This window comes from Cervus elaphus, chromosome 1, assembly GCF_910594005.1.
Source record: "Cervus elaphus chromosome 1, mCerEla1.1, whole genome shotgun sequence".
Taxonomy (NCBI): Eukaryota; Metazoa; Chordata; class Mammalia; order Artiodactyla; family Cervidae; genus Cervus; species Cervus elaphus.
The window spans coordinates 53406747-53426638 of record NC_057815.1 but is presented as its reverse complement, the minus strand read 5'-3'; the positions used below and the strand labels follow the sequence as shown (position 1 = coordinate 53426638).

At 44.5% G+C, this 19892-nt stretch overlaps 1 protein-coding gene across 2 annotated transcripts in view; it reads left to right on the top strand.

Annotated features, from left to right (window-relative positions):
- The window catches only part of PARVA (parvin alpha), a 172480-nt gene that overhangs the window by 141298 nt on the left and 11290 nt on the right, over positions 1-19892 (top strand). For both annotated transcript variants that reach the window (XM_043902827.1, XM_043902835.1), the window contains 4 exons: positions 5-66; positions 731-799; positions 3448-3549; positions 4588-4660. In XM_043902827.1, the coding sequence (XP_043758762.1) occupies positions 5-66; positions 731-799; positions 3448-3549; positions 4588-4660 (306 nt within the window). The remainder of the gene's footprint in view (positions 1-4; positions 67-730; positions 800-3447; positions 3550-4587; positions 4661-19892) is intronic.

The following is a 19892-nucleotide window of genomic DNA, read 5'->3' as shown; positions in this document are numbered from 1 at the left end:
TCAGAACGTGATGCCTTTGACACCTTGTTCGACCACGCACCAGACAAGCTCAACGTGGTGAAAAAGGTGGGAAAGAGATGCCTGAGAGGGAGGGCGGGAGGGAGGAAGGGGAGTGAGATGTCAAAATATATCAGGAAAACCCACCCCCAGCAGCTTGCAAGCTTTCTGAAACTGGTGTCACGTCCAGATGACCACAAACACAGGGCTTTCCTGCTTGATATCCATTTCACCTGTCTTGTTCTCGCTGGACGCCTTACCTAGTTTCTTTCTTCTCCCATTCGGATGACAGCACCTCTGGGAGGTTCTGAGGCTACGGGCCCCCGTCTCCCAAGCACACTGAACCCCCAGCCACCCCTGCCCCTCACACAGACCTCCCTCTGTCTCCCTGGTCGCAGGCATCTGTACCTCGTGGAGGGGGACTGGAAGGCACCCAATGTGGTCATGTCTCCTCTGGCCCCCCGAGCCTGGGCTCAGGGACTCCAGCTGTCGTTCTGTCCTCTCACACCCCCTGCTCCTTGCCCAGTCCTGGGCCTGGCTGTTTGAGTCATACAGTGCCTGGGACTGCAGATCCTGGGGGCCGTCCTTCCCTGTGGATACAGGAGTTTCACAAGAGCGTCACTGGCTGCGCCCCCTTGGCTGGTCCTCATCCTGTGTCCTCACGGTGGAGTCACGGGGCAGCCTCCAGGGCAAGAGTCTCCCTCTCAAGGCCTGGCTTGTGCTTTTCCTCTAGACACTCATCACTTTCGTGAACAAACACCTGAATAAACTGAACCTGGAGGTCACAGAACTGGAAACCCAGGTGGGTGACAGCCCCGAGTGCAGGGTGGGGGACAAGACCCCCTGGACCGCCACTGTTCCCAGGGCCCCACATTGTCGGGAGGCTTTCCACCCTGACCCTGGAGCTTCTCTGGGGAAGGGAGAGGGAATTCTATTCCACTCTGAGAGGTGAACTGCATGAGATTTCTCTGAATTTTTTCCAATTTTTTATTTTGAAAATCTGCAAGAGTATTGTCATGAACCCCTATGTACTCTTCACCCACATACACCAATTGTTAGCGTTTGTCCACATTTTGGGGTTTTTTTCTCTTTCTACCTTTAAATACTTCAGCATACATCTCTTAAGAACAAGTACATGCTCTTAGAGAATCACAATACAGTAATCAAATTCAGGCAGTTTTAACATCAGTGCAATGTTAACCTATTTTGGTTGAACCATGTGAAACTGCTGATACTTGACTACTCTTGACATGAGTAGTGTCACGTGGTTCCAAGAAACACAGATGTCCTCGTATTCTCACCTGATACGTTTAGTTGTCATGTCTCTTTAGTCTCTCTTTAATAGAGAACAAATCCTCAGCCTGTCTGCCTAACGTTGACATTTTTGAAGAATGCGAGCTATATGGTACATAGAATCTCTCTGTTTTTCCCCCTCATGATTAGAGGTAGGTTATGCATGTTCAAGAACAGTACCCTTGAGACAATACTGTGTTCTTCTCAGGTGTTTTTGTCCATCAGTTCTGTACCTGGTGGTGGTAACTTTGATCACTTGGCTAAGTTGGCATTCTCTCAGATTTCCCTACTGTAAAGCTCCTCCCCTTTATAATTAATAGCTAATCTATGTTAGGAGATACTTTGAGACTATGTAATGTGTCCCATTTCCCAATCTCCTTTCATTCGCAATTAATTTCTAAAGCGTGATTTTCTTTTGAATACATGGGCATCTCCTGTATTTTTAAAGGCCTGTGACTGAGCTCTCCCAGGGTGTGTCTCGACTCTGGAGGCAGCATCATATATGGGAGATGGGGGCACTCTGCAGAAGTAATGATTCCTGGAGAGAGCTGGAATGAGCCCTGGGAACTTCCTCTTCACTTTTCATGGGCAGGGAAGGGGGTCTCTGCTGAGCACATGTGGGGCCTGTCTGTAGTTTCACCACCAAGTCATTGGAACTGCAGTCGGGGGTGAGAGCAGCTAGGTCTGTGGCACTCAGAGCTATAAGTAATCCTGACCCTAACCCAATGTCCTCCCTTGAGTTGACAGATTGGATTCTTTCATCCTCAACCCATTGCAGCCACAGCCAGAGGAAGGCCCAGCTAACCAATTCCGTAGGAGGGCCTTGATTTTGACACAGATGTTGGGGTTTGCTTCCCATGGTCCACCCCGGGGTGGCCTGGAATGAGTCATGCTCAGGCCCTACCCGCCTGAGTTGAAGGCCAGATGGATGAACACAGGGAGGAAGCCACTCCTAGGTCAAGTTCATGCTCAGGGTTGTTTGCCCATAACCCACGTTGAGCCACAGGCCCACCATCTAGTCACCCAGCAGAGCTCAGACTCTGGGCCCAGCCCAGATTCCGGGTAATTCAATCTAGTATTTTAAAAGTTTCCTAAGATGCTTCCAAGAACTTTGACCTCTTGTGAACTCTAGCAACTGTTGTTTATACAAATATTTGATGGCTCTGCCTCCTTTGAAAGGTTCTAGAATATCAGATATGCACCTGACCTCCATATCTTCACTCAGGCCATTTATCTTCCAGACCCACAGCATCTACTCCTTTCACATTCCTCTCATCTCATGGGCCCCCACTGTCCCCACAAAGCCTGCTCAGCACACACGTACCTCCCCTCCCTTGAGTGGAAGGCCTGCACCCCTCTGCTTGGCTTCGGCGCCTGTTGTTCCTCAGACCAGGTTCTCAGCCCATCAGGCCTCTGCTGTCTTTGATGGAAGGGACCAGCTCTAAGCCTCTTGCCATGGCCCTGAGCACACAGTGGTGCTTTGTCAGCAAGAGCCAGGACGTTGTGTCCTGACTGCTTTGTTGTTTTCCAGGATAAAAAAAATAGCAATAGCTAATATCTAATATGTGTTAAGTGTTGCCTACATGCCAAGCAGTGTTCTAGACACCGTACACATATTTACCCTTTCCCTCCTGCTTGCCCTCCCGAGCTAACTCCTGCTCATCCCTCACGTCTCCATCTAGGCAGCACCTCCCCCGGAAGCCTTCCCTGGTGCCTGCCGCGGGATGAGTGACCTCTCCCGGTCTCCCGCAGGCCCGCATGTTTCCCTCCCGCAGAGCAGCAGCAGCTGCATGCCTGTCCTCCACAGCACATGTGGGGCCTGTCTGGACCCGCTGGACCGTGAGTTCCTCCAGGGCCGGAGCCACGCCTGACCCGCCTCTGTGCTCCATGTGCCAGATCGGCGCTTGGTACATAGTCAGCGCTCAATAAATACTGGACCAGCTGAGATCAGGAGCGTGGGCCTGTGTGTGGACCAGCCGGACGTGGGGCCACAGACCTACCCGCCTCAGGCCACTGTTCGTCACTGCCTGCCAGCAGCCTGCCCGGGGACATAGCCTTTGGGGGCTGACCTGGAAGCTGATGGGCCCCTGGATGGGCCGGGGCTGGAGGGCTGGAGGGCTGGAGGGCCCAGTGCCTTCACCTGGCTCTCTCCTCCAGTTTGCAGATGGGGTGTACCTGGTGCTGCTCATGGGGCTCCTGGAGGGCTACTTCGTGCCCCTCCACAGCTTCTTCCTGACCCCGGACAGCTTTGAACAGAAGGTAAGAGGAGGCCCCAGCCCACATGCCCAACCCAGCTTCCCATACCTGAGCTGGGACCATCTGGGTAAAGGCAGCGGCTTCCTGTCTGCCTAGGGTCTTCAGTGGTTGGAAGGGGGCGGGGGCGGGGGGCGGCAGCTGAGCTGGGGAGCAGCTACCTACAGCCCCTGAGCATCCCTCCCCTGCACCCTGGTGGCCTGGCCACACCTTCCTGCTGGGGGCCACAGCCCCGCTTCATCCCTCCCCAGGGGTGACAGGGAAGGTGGCTGCAGAGTGGTCGGACATGAGGCTCCCGCTCAGCCGAGTTCTGAAGCCTCTCCTGGGTTGCCACCGCCCACCTGCTAGACAACGGGCATTTGGTCCCAAGCAGAAACCTTTCTTTGCCTCTTGAATGTCTTTTTCTTTCTAAACTTTATTTTTTAATTTATTTCATTTTTGGCCACACAGGGTCTTCCTCGCTGCTCACAGGCTTTCTCTAGTTGCTGGGGAGCTGGGGCTGTTCTTCATGGCGGTGCATGGGCTTCTTACTGTGGTGGCTTCTCTCGTTGTGGAGCACGGGCTCTCGGGCACACAGGCTCAGTAGTTGTGGCTCTCGGGCTTAGTTGCTCCACAACATGTGGAATCTTCCCAGGCCAGGGATCAAACTGGTGTCCCCTGCATTGGCAGGCAGATTCTTAACCACTGCACCACCAGGAAGGTCCTTTTGAAGATGTCTTACTGTCTGATTCTTTCAACTGTGAGCACATACGTTCCTGAGTTTACAGTCCTGGCAGTGACACAGGAACACAGTAGGACACGGAGAGAATCTTTAACTCCTCCGGGAGTGCTTCACCAACAGAGGCTAGGCCTCGTCCACACTCCGGGTGGCAGGCCCGCTTTGGCTGCCTTGTTTCTGCTTCAAAAACCAGCCTCAGTTTAGCTCAGCCCCTGCCCCTCTGGCTACAGTGCTGGTTCTTCCACTTTCCAGGGGCAGGTCCCAGGGAGCCGCATGGGTCCAGGAATGAGTATGCAGCGCCTCACACACTTCATTTCTCTTTCCAGGTCTTGAACGTCTCCTTTGCCTTTGAGCTCATGCAAGACGGAGGATTGGAAAAGCCAAAACCACGGCCAGAAGGTACTTGGCTCTTCCCTGGGTTCGTGGCAAGAGGTCAAGACCTTCCCCTGCATACAGGTTTTCACGGCACAGAGCATGATTCATGTTTGATACCAGAGGGAAGACTGTCTCCTCTGAAACCTTCTTTGCCAGTTGCAAGGGAAGGTGGGACAGGGTGCAGCTGCTCAGTTCTGGGGATCTTTGGTGAGCTGTAGATTGCACAACCATGGGGAAAAAAAAAACAACCTGAAATCCCATGTGTGGGATCATCGGTATAAGGGCCCATGCAGATGCAGAGCAGAGGTGCTGCTGCAGGAACTGTCCTGGCCTGATTTCCAGGTTCTTCTGTCCCTGGACAGGGTGCTGACCTGCCCGAGAGCTATCTCCCAGGTAGGCAAGGGGAAGATGCAGAGGTCATCACAGGCGCTCTGCTCTGAGCATAATTACCTTTTCTGCGCTCTGCCAGCTCCAACTCTGCCTAAGGACAAGGCTTGATTTGTCAGGTTTGCATTGCAAAGGTTAAGGCTGAAAAAATGCAAAAGCAGCAAAATGCTCCAGCAGCGCTCCCTTGCTTGTGCTTAAAGCAATGTGCGCATTTGTGCGTGTCAGAGGAGATGGTGGAAGTTGGGCTAAACTGGAAGGACCAGGGAAGGCTTTTGTATTTTTTTTCTTTTATACTGGAGTATACAATGTTGTGTTAGTTTCAGGTGTACAGCAAAGTGATTCAGTAATACATATAGTGGATCTATGCTTTTTTAAAATTCTTTGCTCATTTAGGTTATTATAGAGTATTGAACAAAGTTCCCTGTGCTATATATATAGTAGGTCCTTGTTGATTATCTGTTTTAAATATAACAGTGTATACATGTCAGTCCCAAACTCCCAATCTATCCCTTCCCCTCTGGTAACCACAAGTTCTCTAAGTCTGTGAGTCTCTTTTTGTTCCGTAGTAAGTTCACTAGTATCATTTTTTCAGATTCTACATATAAGTGATCTCATATTTGTCTGTCTGACTTACTTCACCTAGTGTGATAGTCTCTAGGTCTATCCATGTTGCTGCAAATGGCATTATTTCATTCTTTTTAAAGGCTGAATAATGTTTATTGTATATACGTACCACATCTTTATCCATTCATCCGTCAATGGACATTTGGGTTGCCTCCATGTCCCAGATATTGTAAACAGTGCTACAATGAACATTGGAGTGCATGTATCCTTTCAAACCATGTTTTTCTCCAGATGTATGCACAAGAGTAGGATTGTTGGATCATATGGGGGCACTGTTTTTAGTTTTTTAAGGAATCTCTGCACTGTTCTCCATAGTGGCTGTATCTATTTACATTTCCACCAATAGTGTAGGAGAGGTCCCATGTCCCCACATCCTCTGCAGATTTTATTGTTTGTAGACTTTTTGACAGTGGCTATTCTGACTGGTGTGAGGTGAGATCTCACTGTAGTTTTGATTTGTCTTTCTCTGATAATTAGCAACGGTAAGTACCTTTTCACTTGCCTCTTGGCCATCTATATGTCTTCTTTGGAAAAGTGTCTATTTAGGCCTGCCAATTTTTTTTTGTATTGTTTGTTTTTATATTGAGTCACATGAGCTATTTGTAAATTTTGAAGATTAATCCCTTGTTGGTAGCATTGTTTGCAAATATTTCTTCCATTTTGTGGGTTGTCTTTTCATTTTATACATAGTTTCCACTGTTGTGCAAAAGCTTTTGAGTTTAATTAGTTTAGCTGACGATGGTGAAGCAAGTCTTAGAGGGATTTGATGCCAAGGCAGCAAGTTTGGACTTGACTCCATAACAGTAGGAGTCATGGAAGGTTCTTGAGCAGGTGGGTGGTGTGATCAGCGCTCTATTCCAGAGAGATGACTTGGAAGGCAGTGTGAAGAACAGATAGTTAAGTGTGGGGCACCATCAGCAGCACTGGGGAACCTAAGAGGAAAAACAAGCTTGAGAGGGGACGTAAGCGGCAGCTTTGGAAACCTTGAGGTTTTGACCAAAGAGAACTGGAGTTCAGGCAAAAGAGCAGGGCTGTGGTTATATCATTGCAAGTCTTCCACTTATACACCAAGAGAGAATGGAACAACAGGAAAGCATGTAAGGAAAGGGGAAGGGCTAGAGACAGTATCTTGTGGGAATGCCTTTACTCGTGAGGCTGGAGGACAAAGCAAGAAAACCAGAGGAGAGAGGTCGATTGTGAAGACATTGGTTGGTCCCTGTCTCGTGATGCTTTCCAGACCTCAGTAACTATCAAGCTGGCCAGCAAAAGCCAGTTTCTTAGTCCTACTGACCATCGCCTCGTTCTGAGCACCTGGTTGCTGCCAGAGGAGGAGTTCTAGCAATGCTGCTGTCCCTCTCGAGGCGCTCTCCCTGAAAGGCCACCCCAGCCATTCTAATGCCTTTAAAAGTGGACTCCAAGCGTCCTGTGGCCAGCTATTAAAAGCACCCTGCTCCTGGGTATGGGAGACGTAGCAGGAAGAGTTCTGGCCAGCATTTCAGCTTCCATTTTCCTGAACTGCCTAATGTGAAACTTCCTGGTTACAGATTGGAAGTTCTCCTCCTGACACCAGTTTTCAAGCATTTATACCCTTTAACACAGTTTTTCCAATATCAATTAGTCTATAGGGATATTTTACCATATAGATGACATTTCTTATATAATTATTGAACTGCTTAATATGAAATTTCCTGACCGATGTGAATGGAAAAGCACATCTGTTTTATGTGCTATTATACTGGGCACTATGCCCATGCTGAAAATTTCCAATGCATAAAGTAGAAGTGAAATGGGAATTCTGTGAGACTGTACTTTGTGAGAAGTATACCCCAGCATTATCTCTAGTTTCTGTGCTTCTACCTGGGAAGTGAAATTTGGTAGTAAATGCTGTAGACTTTTCAAAAAGTGCTAATCTAGTTCTTTGAGGGTATTTCAACATCAAACTGGCTGTAGTAGAGGCATTTTTTATGGCAAATATTTTTAAGGTCAGGAAAATGTTTCCTCTGCCATGCTATTTGACACTCAGAGCTCTGTTATACCTTGAAATCCCCTGGAAACTTTGGGTTTCCATCTCAGATGACTTTTGCTACTCACGCTTCATAACCTTTTAGTGCCCCAGTTGTTGTTCTGTCACTTACTCATGTCTGACTCTTTGCAACCACATGGACTGCAGCACTCCAGGCCTCCTTGTCCTTCACCATCTCCTGGAGCTTGCTCAAACTTATGTCCATCGAGTCAGTGATGCCATTGAACCATCTCATCCTCTGTCATCTCCTTCTCCTCCAGCCTTCAATCTTTCCCAGCATCAAGGTCTTTTCTAATGAATCAGCCCCAGTTAGTGTAAATGCAAGCCAAGCTTTAGCACCAAATTCATGGCCAATGGAGCAGTTGAAATATTGGCATGAAGGTGGTGGCTTTTTATTTAGGGTGTCATACCATGCCTCTTCAGTTGCACATGACCACTCCATAATCATTCAAATAGAGTCATCATTGAACATGGTTAAAATACCAGAACTCTAGGCAGATGGGGACTAGAAGACACTTAGAAACAGATAGGAATGAAGTCTGCATGTAAGACAGCCAGCAGGCTGATGGAATGTCTAAAATATAAGGAGTCTAATAGTTGGGACCAGGCTACTTCAAACAATGCTGAAAATCCAGGCAGGTGAAGGCAGGTTAGTTGTAGACGATCAATACTGTTTGTGGACGGATTTGGTCAGAGAAATATGAGAAATGATTGAACTTCCCTCCCCCATTCCCTTAGGAGATAGTTTACAGACCAGTGGCAAAAATGTTTAAGCTCTGATCCAAGTGTTAGCAAGGATGTGCAGCAACAGAGGCTTTCTGTTTATCCTTGTGTGCCTGCATGCTAAATCACCTCAGCCGTGTCCAGCTCTTTGTGACCCTATAGACTGTAGCTTGCCAAGCTCCTCTGTCCATGGGATGCTCTAGGCAAGCATCCGGAAGTGGGTTGCCCTTTCCTTCTCCAGGGCATCTTCCTGACCCAGGGATCAAACTCGCATCTCTTGTGTCTCCTGCATTGGCAGGCAGGTTCTTTTACCAGTAGTGCCACCTGGGAAGTCCTTTTTTGTCCTTATGTAATACATTTAAAATTTATCATAGGGGCTTCCCTGGTGGTGCTTCTGTGGCACAGTGGGTAAGAATCTGCCTGCCAATGCAGGGGACATGGGTTTAATCCCCGATCCAGGAAGATCCCACATGCTGTGGAGCAACTAAGTCTGTACACCACAACTACTAAAGCCCATGCTCTACAACAAGAGAAGCCACCGCAATAAGAAGCCCAAGCACCACAACTCGAGGGTAGCCCCTGCTTGCTTCAACTAAAAGAAAAAAGCACCCACAGCAACTAAGACCCAGCGCAGCCAAAAATAAATAAAAAAAAATTTTTTTTAAGATTTATCATACAAATGTATTAAATGTAGAATGACAGCCTCTCAAAATGTCCACATCCTGATCCCTGGGACCTGTTATTACCTTATAGGATAAAAGAGACTTTGAAGATATAAGTTGAGGATCTTTAGCTGGATCCTCATTGGAACCCCCCAGATGATCCAGGATAACCAGAATGATGCAGCACAAGAAAGACTCCACCAGCCATCACTGACTTTGAAGATGAAAGGAGGCCATAAGCCAAAGCATGCAGGCAGCCCCCAGAGGGTTAGAAAAAGCAAGAAAACAGATTCTCCCCGAGAATCTCCAAAGGTGAACATAGCCCTGCTGACACCTTGATTTTATCCCAGTGAGACCCATTTTAGACTCTGACCTTTAGAATTGTAAGATGATAAATTTGGATTGTTTTAAGCCACCAGATATATGGTAATATGTTAGAGCAGCAATAGAAAACTAATATACCCTATGACTAACAATTCCACTAATAAGTATGCAGGCCGATATACCAGGCCACTAGTCTTAAGAATATCCATAATGGACTACACTGGCATGTGCATCCCCAGTAAGCAAGTCAATTGAAGTACACTCATACCATGGATTATTGCACAATGGCAACAATAAAAAGGAATGAAGTAAGAAATCGTGAGAGAGGCTTCTAGTTACTGAAGCATGAAGAGGTCAATGATTATCCTCTGCAAAAAAAGCAAGTGTAAAACTGGACAAAATGATCAAAAGCAGCCATTTCAAGGCACTGAAAACTTACCAGAAGTAGTCAACAAATTGAGAAATTTTCTTGAAAGACAACAGAACATTGTTAATTAGTTATACCTCAATGAAACTGTTTAAAGGATGAATCCTATAAACAATTTTTGAGTAAAAAAAATCACAAAATAATGTGTAGTATAAATTGATGTATATGAAGTGTAAAAATAGGCAAAACTATAATTTGACGTTTAAGGGTTCATATGTTGCTGGTGGAACTATGAAGAGGAGCAAGGATGTATATATCAAGAGTAATCATGATAAAAGTGAGGATAGTGGTTACCTTTGCAGGGTGACTGAGGACCTGAATGCAGAGAGGAAGGGGGTGCTTCTAGGGTACTGACAATGGTCTACCTTGGACATGAATTGTGGTTACATGAGGGTTTTCATACAACTATTTAAAACTCTGTGTGTATGTGTGTGTATAGCATGTACTTTTCTGGATGCTTGTCATATGAAGAAAGTTAGTGTAAAGTTTATGGCTAAATCACTAGACAGGGTAGCAAACCACCACCAAAATAACCCATACTGAAGGATGGAAACAGGAGGGCAAGGCAAAGACTGCGTGTGAGCTCCATCCATTGGAGGTGGGATGGAGGCTGGAACACAAAGGCCATCTTAGAGGCTGGGCCCACCCTGAGTAGGGGGCTTGTGACCACCCCATTTATTCCAGCCCCCACCAGCTGGTAGCACTGAGCCCCCAGGCTTCCTCCCACCTTGGTCAGGGAACTCGTAGGAAGGCATCAGAGAAAGGACCTCAGACTGGGATGAGGGAGGCTGGGGTGGCCCAGATGGGTCCTTGCAGGGCACAGCCTTGAGTCTGACTTTTCTCTTCCTTGGCCTCAGCCAGACAGCTTCTGCTCTGGCTGTCTATCCAGGAGCCCTACCGTCCTGACTGTCCGCCCCCAGACAGGGACTCTGGACCAGCACAGAGAGGGGATCAGAGCAGTACTGACTTGCTAATAATACAATTTATTAGCCCAGGGTTTTAAGGAAGCTGTATTTATCTTTTGTTTTTTTATTTATTTATTTTTTTGGTCATACATTGATATGAATCAGACATAGATTTACACGTATTCCCCATCCCGATCCCCCCTCCCACCTCCCTCTCCACCCGATTCCTCTGGGTCTTCCCAGTGCACCAGGCCCGAGCACTTGTCTCATGCATCCCACCTGGGCTGGTGATCTGTTTCACCATAGATAGTATACATGCTGTTCTTTTGAAATATCCCACCCTCACATTCTCCCACAGAGTTCAAAAGTCTGTTCTGTATTTCTGTGTCTCTTTTTCCGTTTTGCATATAGGGTTATCGTTACCATCTTTCTAAATTCCATATATATGTGTTAGTATGCTGTAATGTTCTTTATCTTTCTGGCTTACTTCACTCTGTATAAGGGGCTCCAGTTTCATCCATCTCATTAGGACTGATTCAAATAGGAAGCTGTATTTATATTGCAGGGAATCATAGATCATTCCCAGGAATCCAAAGCTCCTCTCCTGGCTGAGAGGGCCCACCTACTGGCCCACCAGGAACTAGCTGTGTGGCCCTTGGCCTTCTTGCTAAGAACACACAACAAGTAGTGTCTCTGATTGTAGTCCCGCACTTCGCCAGGCCCACCTTGTGGTGATAACCTATAGAAAGAATGAACTCAGATCTCCCAAGGAGCAGCACTTACTTGATGTGAATGGTACCCCCTGGAGCTGTGCAGTGCAGACTTAATGGCTCTCCATTAAGCTCTGCTACTAGGCAAAGATGGGAAAGTTGAAAGGAAACTACCATCTAGGGATCCCTTCATAAAGCATCTGCCTTCAATGCGGGAGACCTGGGTTTGATCCCTGGGTCAGGAAGATCCCCTGAAGAAGAAATGGCAACCCACTTCAGTACTCTTGCCTGAAAAAATCCCATGGACGGAGGAGCCTGGTAAGCTACAGTCCATGGAGTTGCAAAGAGTCAGACATGACTGAGTGACTTCTCTCTCTCTCTCATATGTTCACAAAACCCAATCTTAACCAGTGAGAAAACCGATTCCAAGACATTAAATGGCTTTAAGCAGATCATTAACCCATTGTAGTGAAGATGCACTTCAAATTTTAGTGGACATTAATATTAAAAAAGAGGAGACATATCAAGGTGACAGAGTAGAAGGATGCAGAGCGCACCTCCTCCATGAACACATCAAAAATATATCTACATGTGGAGTAATTTTCACTGAAAACTAACTGGAGACTAGCAGAAAGACTCTTGTACAACCAACGCTATATAAAAATCTGCACAGAATTGGGTAGGAAAGGAAGAGAAGCGATCAAGGACCTCTGCTCCTGGGAGGGGACTCAGACGGGGAGGGGGCAGTCTGAGCCACATATTGGGCACCCTGGCCCTGGAATCTAACACCAGGTGGATGAGTCCCCTCAGGTTTGAAAATCACTAGGACAAATAGGAGGGCTGTATGAAACCTAGGCAGAGGAAGCAGATTGAAACAGCAGGGGACCCTGGCTGGTTTTGCCATAACTGCCCCAGCCTGAGCTGAGTACCACTCCAGCCCCACTTGCTCCATGATGCTGCTCCACACCAAGGCTAGGGCTGCTGTGGCCAAGGGGAGTGCTCAGTTTTGAGGGATGGAGCTGGGAACATTTGAACATGGAACAGTCTCTGAAAGGGGGCAGGGAAACTTCTACTGGTGCGTATGGAGACAGCACATCAGAAGTGGTCTAAGACCCTAACTAGGGCTGGGACTGCCATAGCCCACACACAGACCACCTCTGTGACCCAGTCCAGCCCAATCCTGCTCTGCTCTAGGGCGAGGGTGATGGGAGGGGGAGAGCACACACTTAAGAGGAACAGAGCCAGTTCAGAGCCTACCTTAGGGCTTCTGCTTCAGCAACTTGGAACCCAACCTTTCTCCCAATGGGATGATATCAGCCACTGAGCAAAGCAGAAGGCCCAGCTCACACCTAGCTCTCCATCTAGCCCCTCCATCTCCAACGCCACCTGCTACCAATGTGACACTTGCCAGAACACTATGGGGAAAGGTGTGACCTATGCTCATGTCAGATCCAGCTCTCCCACCAAAGCCACTGGACCCATGCAGACTGTATAGAGTCACTTCCACACAAGGACATCCATGGAGTCGGTAAGTGTTTCACCTAATCTCATAGGGACAGAACAAGTTAAGCAAGATGACAAGATACAGGAATTTATTTCAATTGAAAGAACAAGAGTAAACCGGTGGAAAAGAAACAATGAAATGGAAGTAATTTACTCAATAGAGAGTTCAAAGCATTAGTAATAAGAATGCAAACTGTATTAGGGAAAATAATAGATTAATACAGTGAGATTTTAATAAGGAACTAAAATATAAAAAAGAACCGGTCAGAAAGGGTGTGGAGAGAGGGAACCCTCATACATTGTTGGTAGGAATGTAAATTGGAACAGCCACTATGGATTACAGTATGGAGGTTCCTTAAAAAACTAAAAATAGAACTACCATATGATCCTGCAGTCCCACTCCTGTGCATATATCCGGAGAAAACCATAATTGAGGAAGATACATACACCCTTATATTCATTGCAGCATAATATACAATAGCCAGGACATGGAAGCACCCTAAATGTCCATCAACAGAGGAATGGATAAAGAAGATATAGCACATATATACATGGAATATTATTCAGCCATAAAAAAACAGTGAAATAATGTCATTTGCACTGAAACTCATGGACCTAGAGATTGTCTACTGAGTGAAGTAAGTCAGGGAAAAACATCATACAATATAACTTATACATGGAATCTAAAAAATGTTACAAATGAACCTATTTACAACCCAGAAATAGTCACAGATGTAGAAAACAAATTTATGGTTATGGTAGCGGGGAGGAAGAGGTGGAGACATAAATTGGGAGACTGGGATTATACACATATAACCTTAATTATTATATACACACTACTATATATAAAAGAGATAAATAACAAGGACCTACTGTATAGATGGGGAATTCTTCTCAATACCCTATAATGACCTACATGGGAAAAGAATTTTTAAAAGAGTGGATATACGTATATGTTGAATGGTTCTATGAAGACCTACAAGACCTTCTAGAACACCAAAAAAAAAGATGTCTTTTTCATCAAACAGGACTGCAATGCAAACATAGGAAGTCAAGAGATACCTGGAGTAACAGGCAAGTTTGGCCTTGGAGTACAAAATGAAGCAGGGCAAAGGCTAACAGAGTTTTGCCAAAAGAATGCACTGGTCATAGCAAACACACTTTTCCAGCAACACAAAAGATGACTATGCACATGGACATCATCAGATGGTCAAGACCAAATTCAGGTTGATGGTATTTTTTGCAGCCAAAGATGGAGAGACTCTATACAGTCAGCAAAAACAAGACCGGGAGCTGACTATGGCTCAGATCATGAACTCCTTATTGCAAAATTCAGCCTTAGTTGAAGAAAGTAGGGAAAACCACTAGGCCATTAAGATATGACCTAAATCAAATTCCTTTTATGATTATACAGTGGAAGTGACAAATAGATTCAAGGGATTAGACCTGATAGAGTGCCTGAAGAACTATGAATGGAGGTTCATAACATTGTACAGGAGGCAGTGATCAAAACCATCCCCAAGAAAAGGAAATGCAACAAGGCAAAATGATTGTCTGAGGAGGCTTTACAAAGAGCTGAGAAAAGTAGAGAAGTGAAAGGCAATGGAGATAAGGAAAGATATACCCATCTGAATGCAGAATTCCAAAGATTAGCAAGGAGGGATAAGAAAGCCTTCTTAAGTGAACATTGTAAAGAAATAGAGGAAAACAACAGAATCGGAAAAACTAGAGATTTCTTTAAGAAAATTAGAGGTATCAAGGGAACGTTTCATGTAAAGGGGCATGATAAAGGACAGAAATAGTATGGACCTGACAGAAACAGTTTGGACCTAACAGAAACAGAAGAGATTAAGAAAAAGTGGCAAGAATATATAGAACTGTACAAAAAAGTTGTTAATGACCCAGATAACCACAATGGTTTAATCACTCACCTAGAGCCAGATATCTTAGAGTGCAAAGTCAAGTGGGCCTCAGGAAGCATTAGTACGAACAAAGCTAGTGGAGGTGATGGAATTCCAGGTGAATTATTTTAAATCCTAAAACATGATGCTGTTAAAGTGCTGCACTCAATATGCCAGCAAATTTGGAAAATTCAACAGTGGTCACAGGACTGGAAAAGGTCAGTTTTCATTCCAGTCCCAAAGAACAGCAATGCGAAAGAATGTTCAAACTACCACACGATTGCACTTATTTCATATGCTAGCAAGGTAATGCTCAAAGTTCTTCAAGCTAGGCTTCAACAGTACATGAACTGAGAACTTCCACATGTACAAGATGGTTTTAGAAAAGCAGAAGAACCGGAGATCAAATTGCTAACATCTGTTGGATCACAGAAAAAGCAAGAGAATTACGAAAAACATCTACTTCAGCTTCATTGACTATGCTAAAGCCTTTGACTAGGTGGATCACAAAACTGTGGAAAGTTCTTAAAGAGATGGGAACCAGACCACCTTACCTACCACCTGAGAAACCTGTATGCAGGTAAAGAAGCAACAGATAGAACTGGACACGGAACAACAGACTAGTTCCAAATCAGGAAAGGAGTACATCAAGGCTGTATATTGTCACCCTGCTTATTTAACTTACATGCAGAGTACATTGTGAAAAATGCTGGGTTGGATGAATCACAAGCTGGAATCAAGATTGCTGGTAGAAATATCAACTTCAGATATGCAGATGATACTACTTTAATGGCAGAAAGTGAAGAGGAACTAAAGAGCCTCTTAATGAAGTTAAAAAAGAAGAATGAAAATGTCGGCCTAAAACTCAACATTCAAAAAACTAAGATCATGGCATCCAGTCCTATCACTTCATGGCAAATAGATAGGGAAAAAGTGGAAACAGTGACAGACTATTTTCTTAGGCTCCAAAATCACTGTGGACAGTGACTGTAGACACAAAATTAAAAGACATTTGCTCCTTAGAAGAAAAGCAATGACAAACCTAGACAGCATATTAAAAAGCAGAGACATCACTTTGCCAACAAAAGTCCATCTAGTCAAAGCCATGGTTTTTCCAGTAGTTATGTACAGATGTGAGAGTTGGACCATAAAGAAGGCTGAGCACCGAAGAACTGATGCTTTCAAACTGTAATGTTGAAGAAGACTCATGAGAGTCCCCTAGACAGCAAGGAGATCAAACCAGTCAATCCTAAAGGAAATCAGTCCTGAATATTCATTGGCAGGACTGATGCTGAATCTCCAGTACTTTGGCCACCTGATGCAAAGAGCAGATTCATTGGAAAAGACCCTGATTCTGGAAAAAATTGAGGGCAAGAGGAGAAGAGGGTGACTGCGGATGAGGTGGTTGGATGGCATCATTGACTCAATGGACATGAGTTTGATTTAATCTCCGGAAGACAGTGAAGGATAGGCAAGCCTGGCGTGCTGCCATTCATGAGATCACAAAGAGTTGTACACAACTGAGTGGCAGAACAACAGCTATATGTATATTTATAACTGATTCACTAGAGACAATTATATGCAAACAAATTTGACAACCTAGAAGAAATGGACAAGTTTCTAGAAATATAAAGCATACAAAAATTGAATCAAAAAGATGGTTTGAACTGACCTATCACTCAAGATGAAATTTTTGTTGTTGTTGTTGTTGTTTAGTTGCTAAGTCATGTCCTACTCTTTTGTGATGCGATGGACTGTAGCCCACCAGGCTCCTATGTCCATGAGATTTGCCAGGCAAGAATATAAGAGTGGGTTGCCATTTCCTTCTCCAGAATATCTTCCCGGCCCAGAGATCAAACCTGTGTCTTCCACACTGGCAGGTGGATTCTATACCACTGAGCCTCCAGGGAGGTCCAGAGATGAAACAAAATCTGTCGTTTTAAAACTCCATACAAATAAAAGTCCAGGACCAGATGGCTTCACAGGCAGTTCTACCAAACAAAGGAGAACTTGTACCAATCCTTCTCAAACTCTTCCAAAAAACTGAAGAGGGGGGAACACTCCCAAAGACATTCTCTGAAGCCACCATCACCCCAATACCAATACCAGATAAAGATACTACCAAAAACGAAAACCACAGGCTTATATCTTTGATGAATATAGATGCAAAAATTCTCACCAAAACATTAGCAAACTGAATCCAACAACACATGAAAAAGATCATAGACCACAACCAAGTGGATTCATCCCCAGTACATAAGGATGCTTCAGTGTATGCAAATCAACGTGATACACCACATACAAAAGACAAAAACACATGATCATCTCAATAGATGCCAGAGAAGCATATGATAATATTCAACATCCATTCATGTTAAAAACTCCTACAAATGTGGGTATACAGGGATCATATCTCAACATAATAAAAGCTATTCATGACAAATCTATAGCCAGTATAATACTCAATAATGAAAAGCTAAAAGTCTTCCTGCTAAAATCTGGAACAAGGACATACACTTTCACCTCTTTTAATCAAGATAGTATTGGAAGTCCTACCAACCACGGCAATAAGATGAGAAAAAGAAATAAAAGTTATCCAAATGGGAAGGAAGAGGTAAAATTGTCATTACATGCAGATGTCACAATTCTATATATATAGAAAACCCTAAAAACTATACACAAAAACTACTAGAACTGATAAATTCCGCAAGGTAGCAGGATATTAGATTAATGTACAAAAATCAATTGCATTTATTTACCCTAACAATGAAATATCAGAAAAGGAATGTAAAAAACAGTACCAGATTTTCATAGTGGCCCAGTGGTTGGGAATCCACCTGCCAATGCAAAGGACAGGAAGATTCCACATGCCACAGGGCGGCTGGGCCCATATGCCACAATTGCTGAGCCCACGTGAAACCACTACTGAAGTCTGAGCGCCCTAGGGCCCATGCTCCACAACAAGAGAAGCCAACACCCTAAGAAGCCGATGCACCGCAACCAGAGAGTAGCCCCTGCTCGCCACAAGTAGAGAAAGCCGGCACACATCAGTGAAGACCCAGCACAGCCAAAAATAGATAAATAAAATTTAAGATAAATATTCTAGAAGCAGCATTAAAAAAAAAAAAACTTTCAAAGTTGAATTCCCAAAAAAGAAATATTTAGAAATAAACCTGATAAAAGAAGTGGAAGACTTATACACTAGTAACTATAAAACATTAATAAAGGAAATTGAAGATGATTCAGAGAAGTGGAGAGATATCCCATGCTCTTGGAATGGAAGAATTTATATTGTTAAAATGGCCATACAACCCAAGTGTGTGTGTTAGTTGCTCAGTCATATCTGACTCTTTGTGACCCCATGGACTGTAGCCCACCAGGCTCCTCTGTCCATGGGATTCTCTAGGCAAGGATACTGGAGTGGGTTGCCATTTCCTTCTCCACACAACCCAAAGAAATCTCTAGATTTAATACAATCCTGTCAAATTACTCATAGTTCAAAGAACTAGAATAATCCTAAAATGCATGTGAAACCATAAAAGATCCATAATTGCCAAAACAATCCTGAAGAAAAAGAACAAAGCAGAAGGCATAATCCTCCCAGACTTTTGGTTACTACAAAGTTCCAGTAATTGAAAACAGTGTGGTACTGGCACAAAAACAGCCATATGGATCAATGGAACAGAACAGAGAGCCCAGAAATAAACCCAAACACCTCCAGTAATTTTATTTTTGATAAAGGAAGTGAGAATATACAATGGGAATAAAACAGTCTCTTTAGCAAGTGGTGTTAGAAAGTTGAAGAGCTGCATGTAAGTCCGTGAAGTTAGAACACACGTTCTCACCATACACAAAAATAAACTCAAAATGACTTAAAGACTTAAACATAAAACATGACACCATAAAATTCCTAGAGAGATCATAGGCACAACATACTCTAACTTAAATCGTACCAGTGTTTTCTTAGGTCAGTCTCCCAAGGCAATAGAAATAAAAACAAAAATAAACAAATGTGGCCTAATCAAGCTTACGAGCTTTTGCATAGAAAAGGAAACCATTTTTAAAAATACAATGTGCAAAATGGGAGAAAAATATTTGCAAGTGATGTGACTGACAAGGGCGTAATTTCCAAAATACACAGCAGCTCATACAGCTCAACAACAACAAAAAAACAAACAATGCAACCCAAAAATGGGTAGAAGACCTAAATTGATCTTTCTCAATAAACAATGGTCAAGACACATGGAAAGATGCTCAGTTTTGCTAATGATTAGAGACATGCGAGTCAAAACTACAGTGAGGTACTACTCCACACCAGTCAGAATGGCCATCATTAAAAACTCTACAGGGGCTTCCCTGGTGGCTCAGTCAGTGGTAAGGAATCCACCTGCTAATGCAGAAGACACATGTTCAATCCCTGATCTGGGAAGATCCCATGAGCCACAGAGTGACTAAGTCCATGCACCACAACTATCCAGCCTGTGCTCTAGAGCCCCGGGTCTGCAACTGCGGGGCCCAATGTGCTGGACCTACTGAAGCGTGTGTGCCCTGGAGCCTGTGCTCTGCAACAAGAGGAGCCACCGCAATGAGAAGCCTGTGCGCCAAACTAGAGAGTGGTCCCTGCTTGCCACCACTAGAGAAAAGCCCCTGCGCAGCAACAAAGACCCACAGCAGCCACAAATGATGAATAAGTAAATTAAATTATTTTTAAAACTCTACAAATAACAAATGCTGGAGAGGATGTGGAGAAAAGGGAACTCTCCTACACTTTGGTGGGAATGTAAGTTGGTACAGCCACTATGGGAAACAGTATGGAGGTTCCTCGGAGAACAAAAGATAGAATTACCATATGATCCAGCAATCTCTCTCCTCAGAATATTTCTGGACAAAACTATAATCCAAAAAAATACATGCACCCTTGTGTTCACAGCAGCACTCTTCATAATAGCCAAGACATGGAAATAATCTAAATGTCCATTGACAGATGAATGAATAAAGAAGAATCCATACATGTATTAATATACAATGGAATACTACTCAGCCATAAAAAGGAATGAAATTATTCCC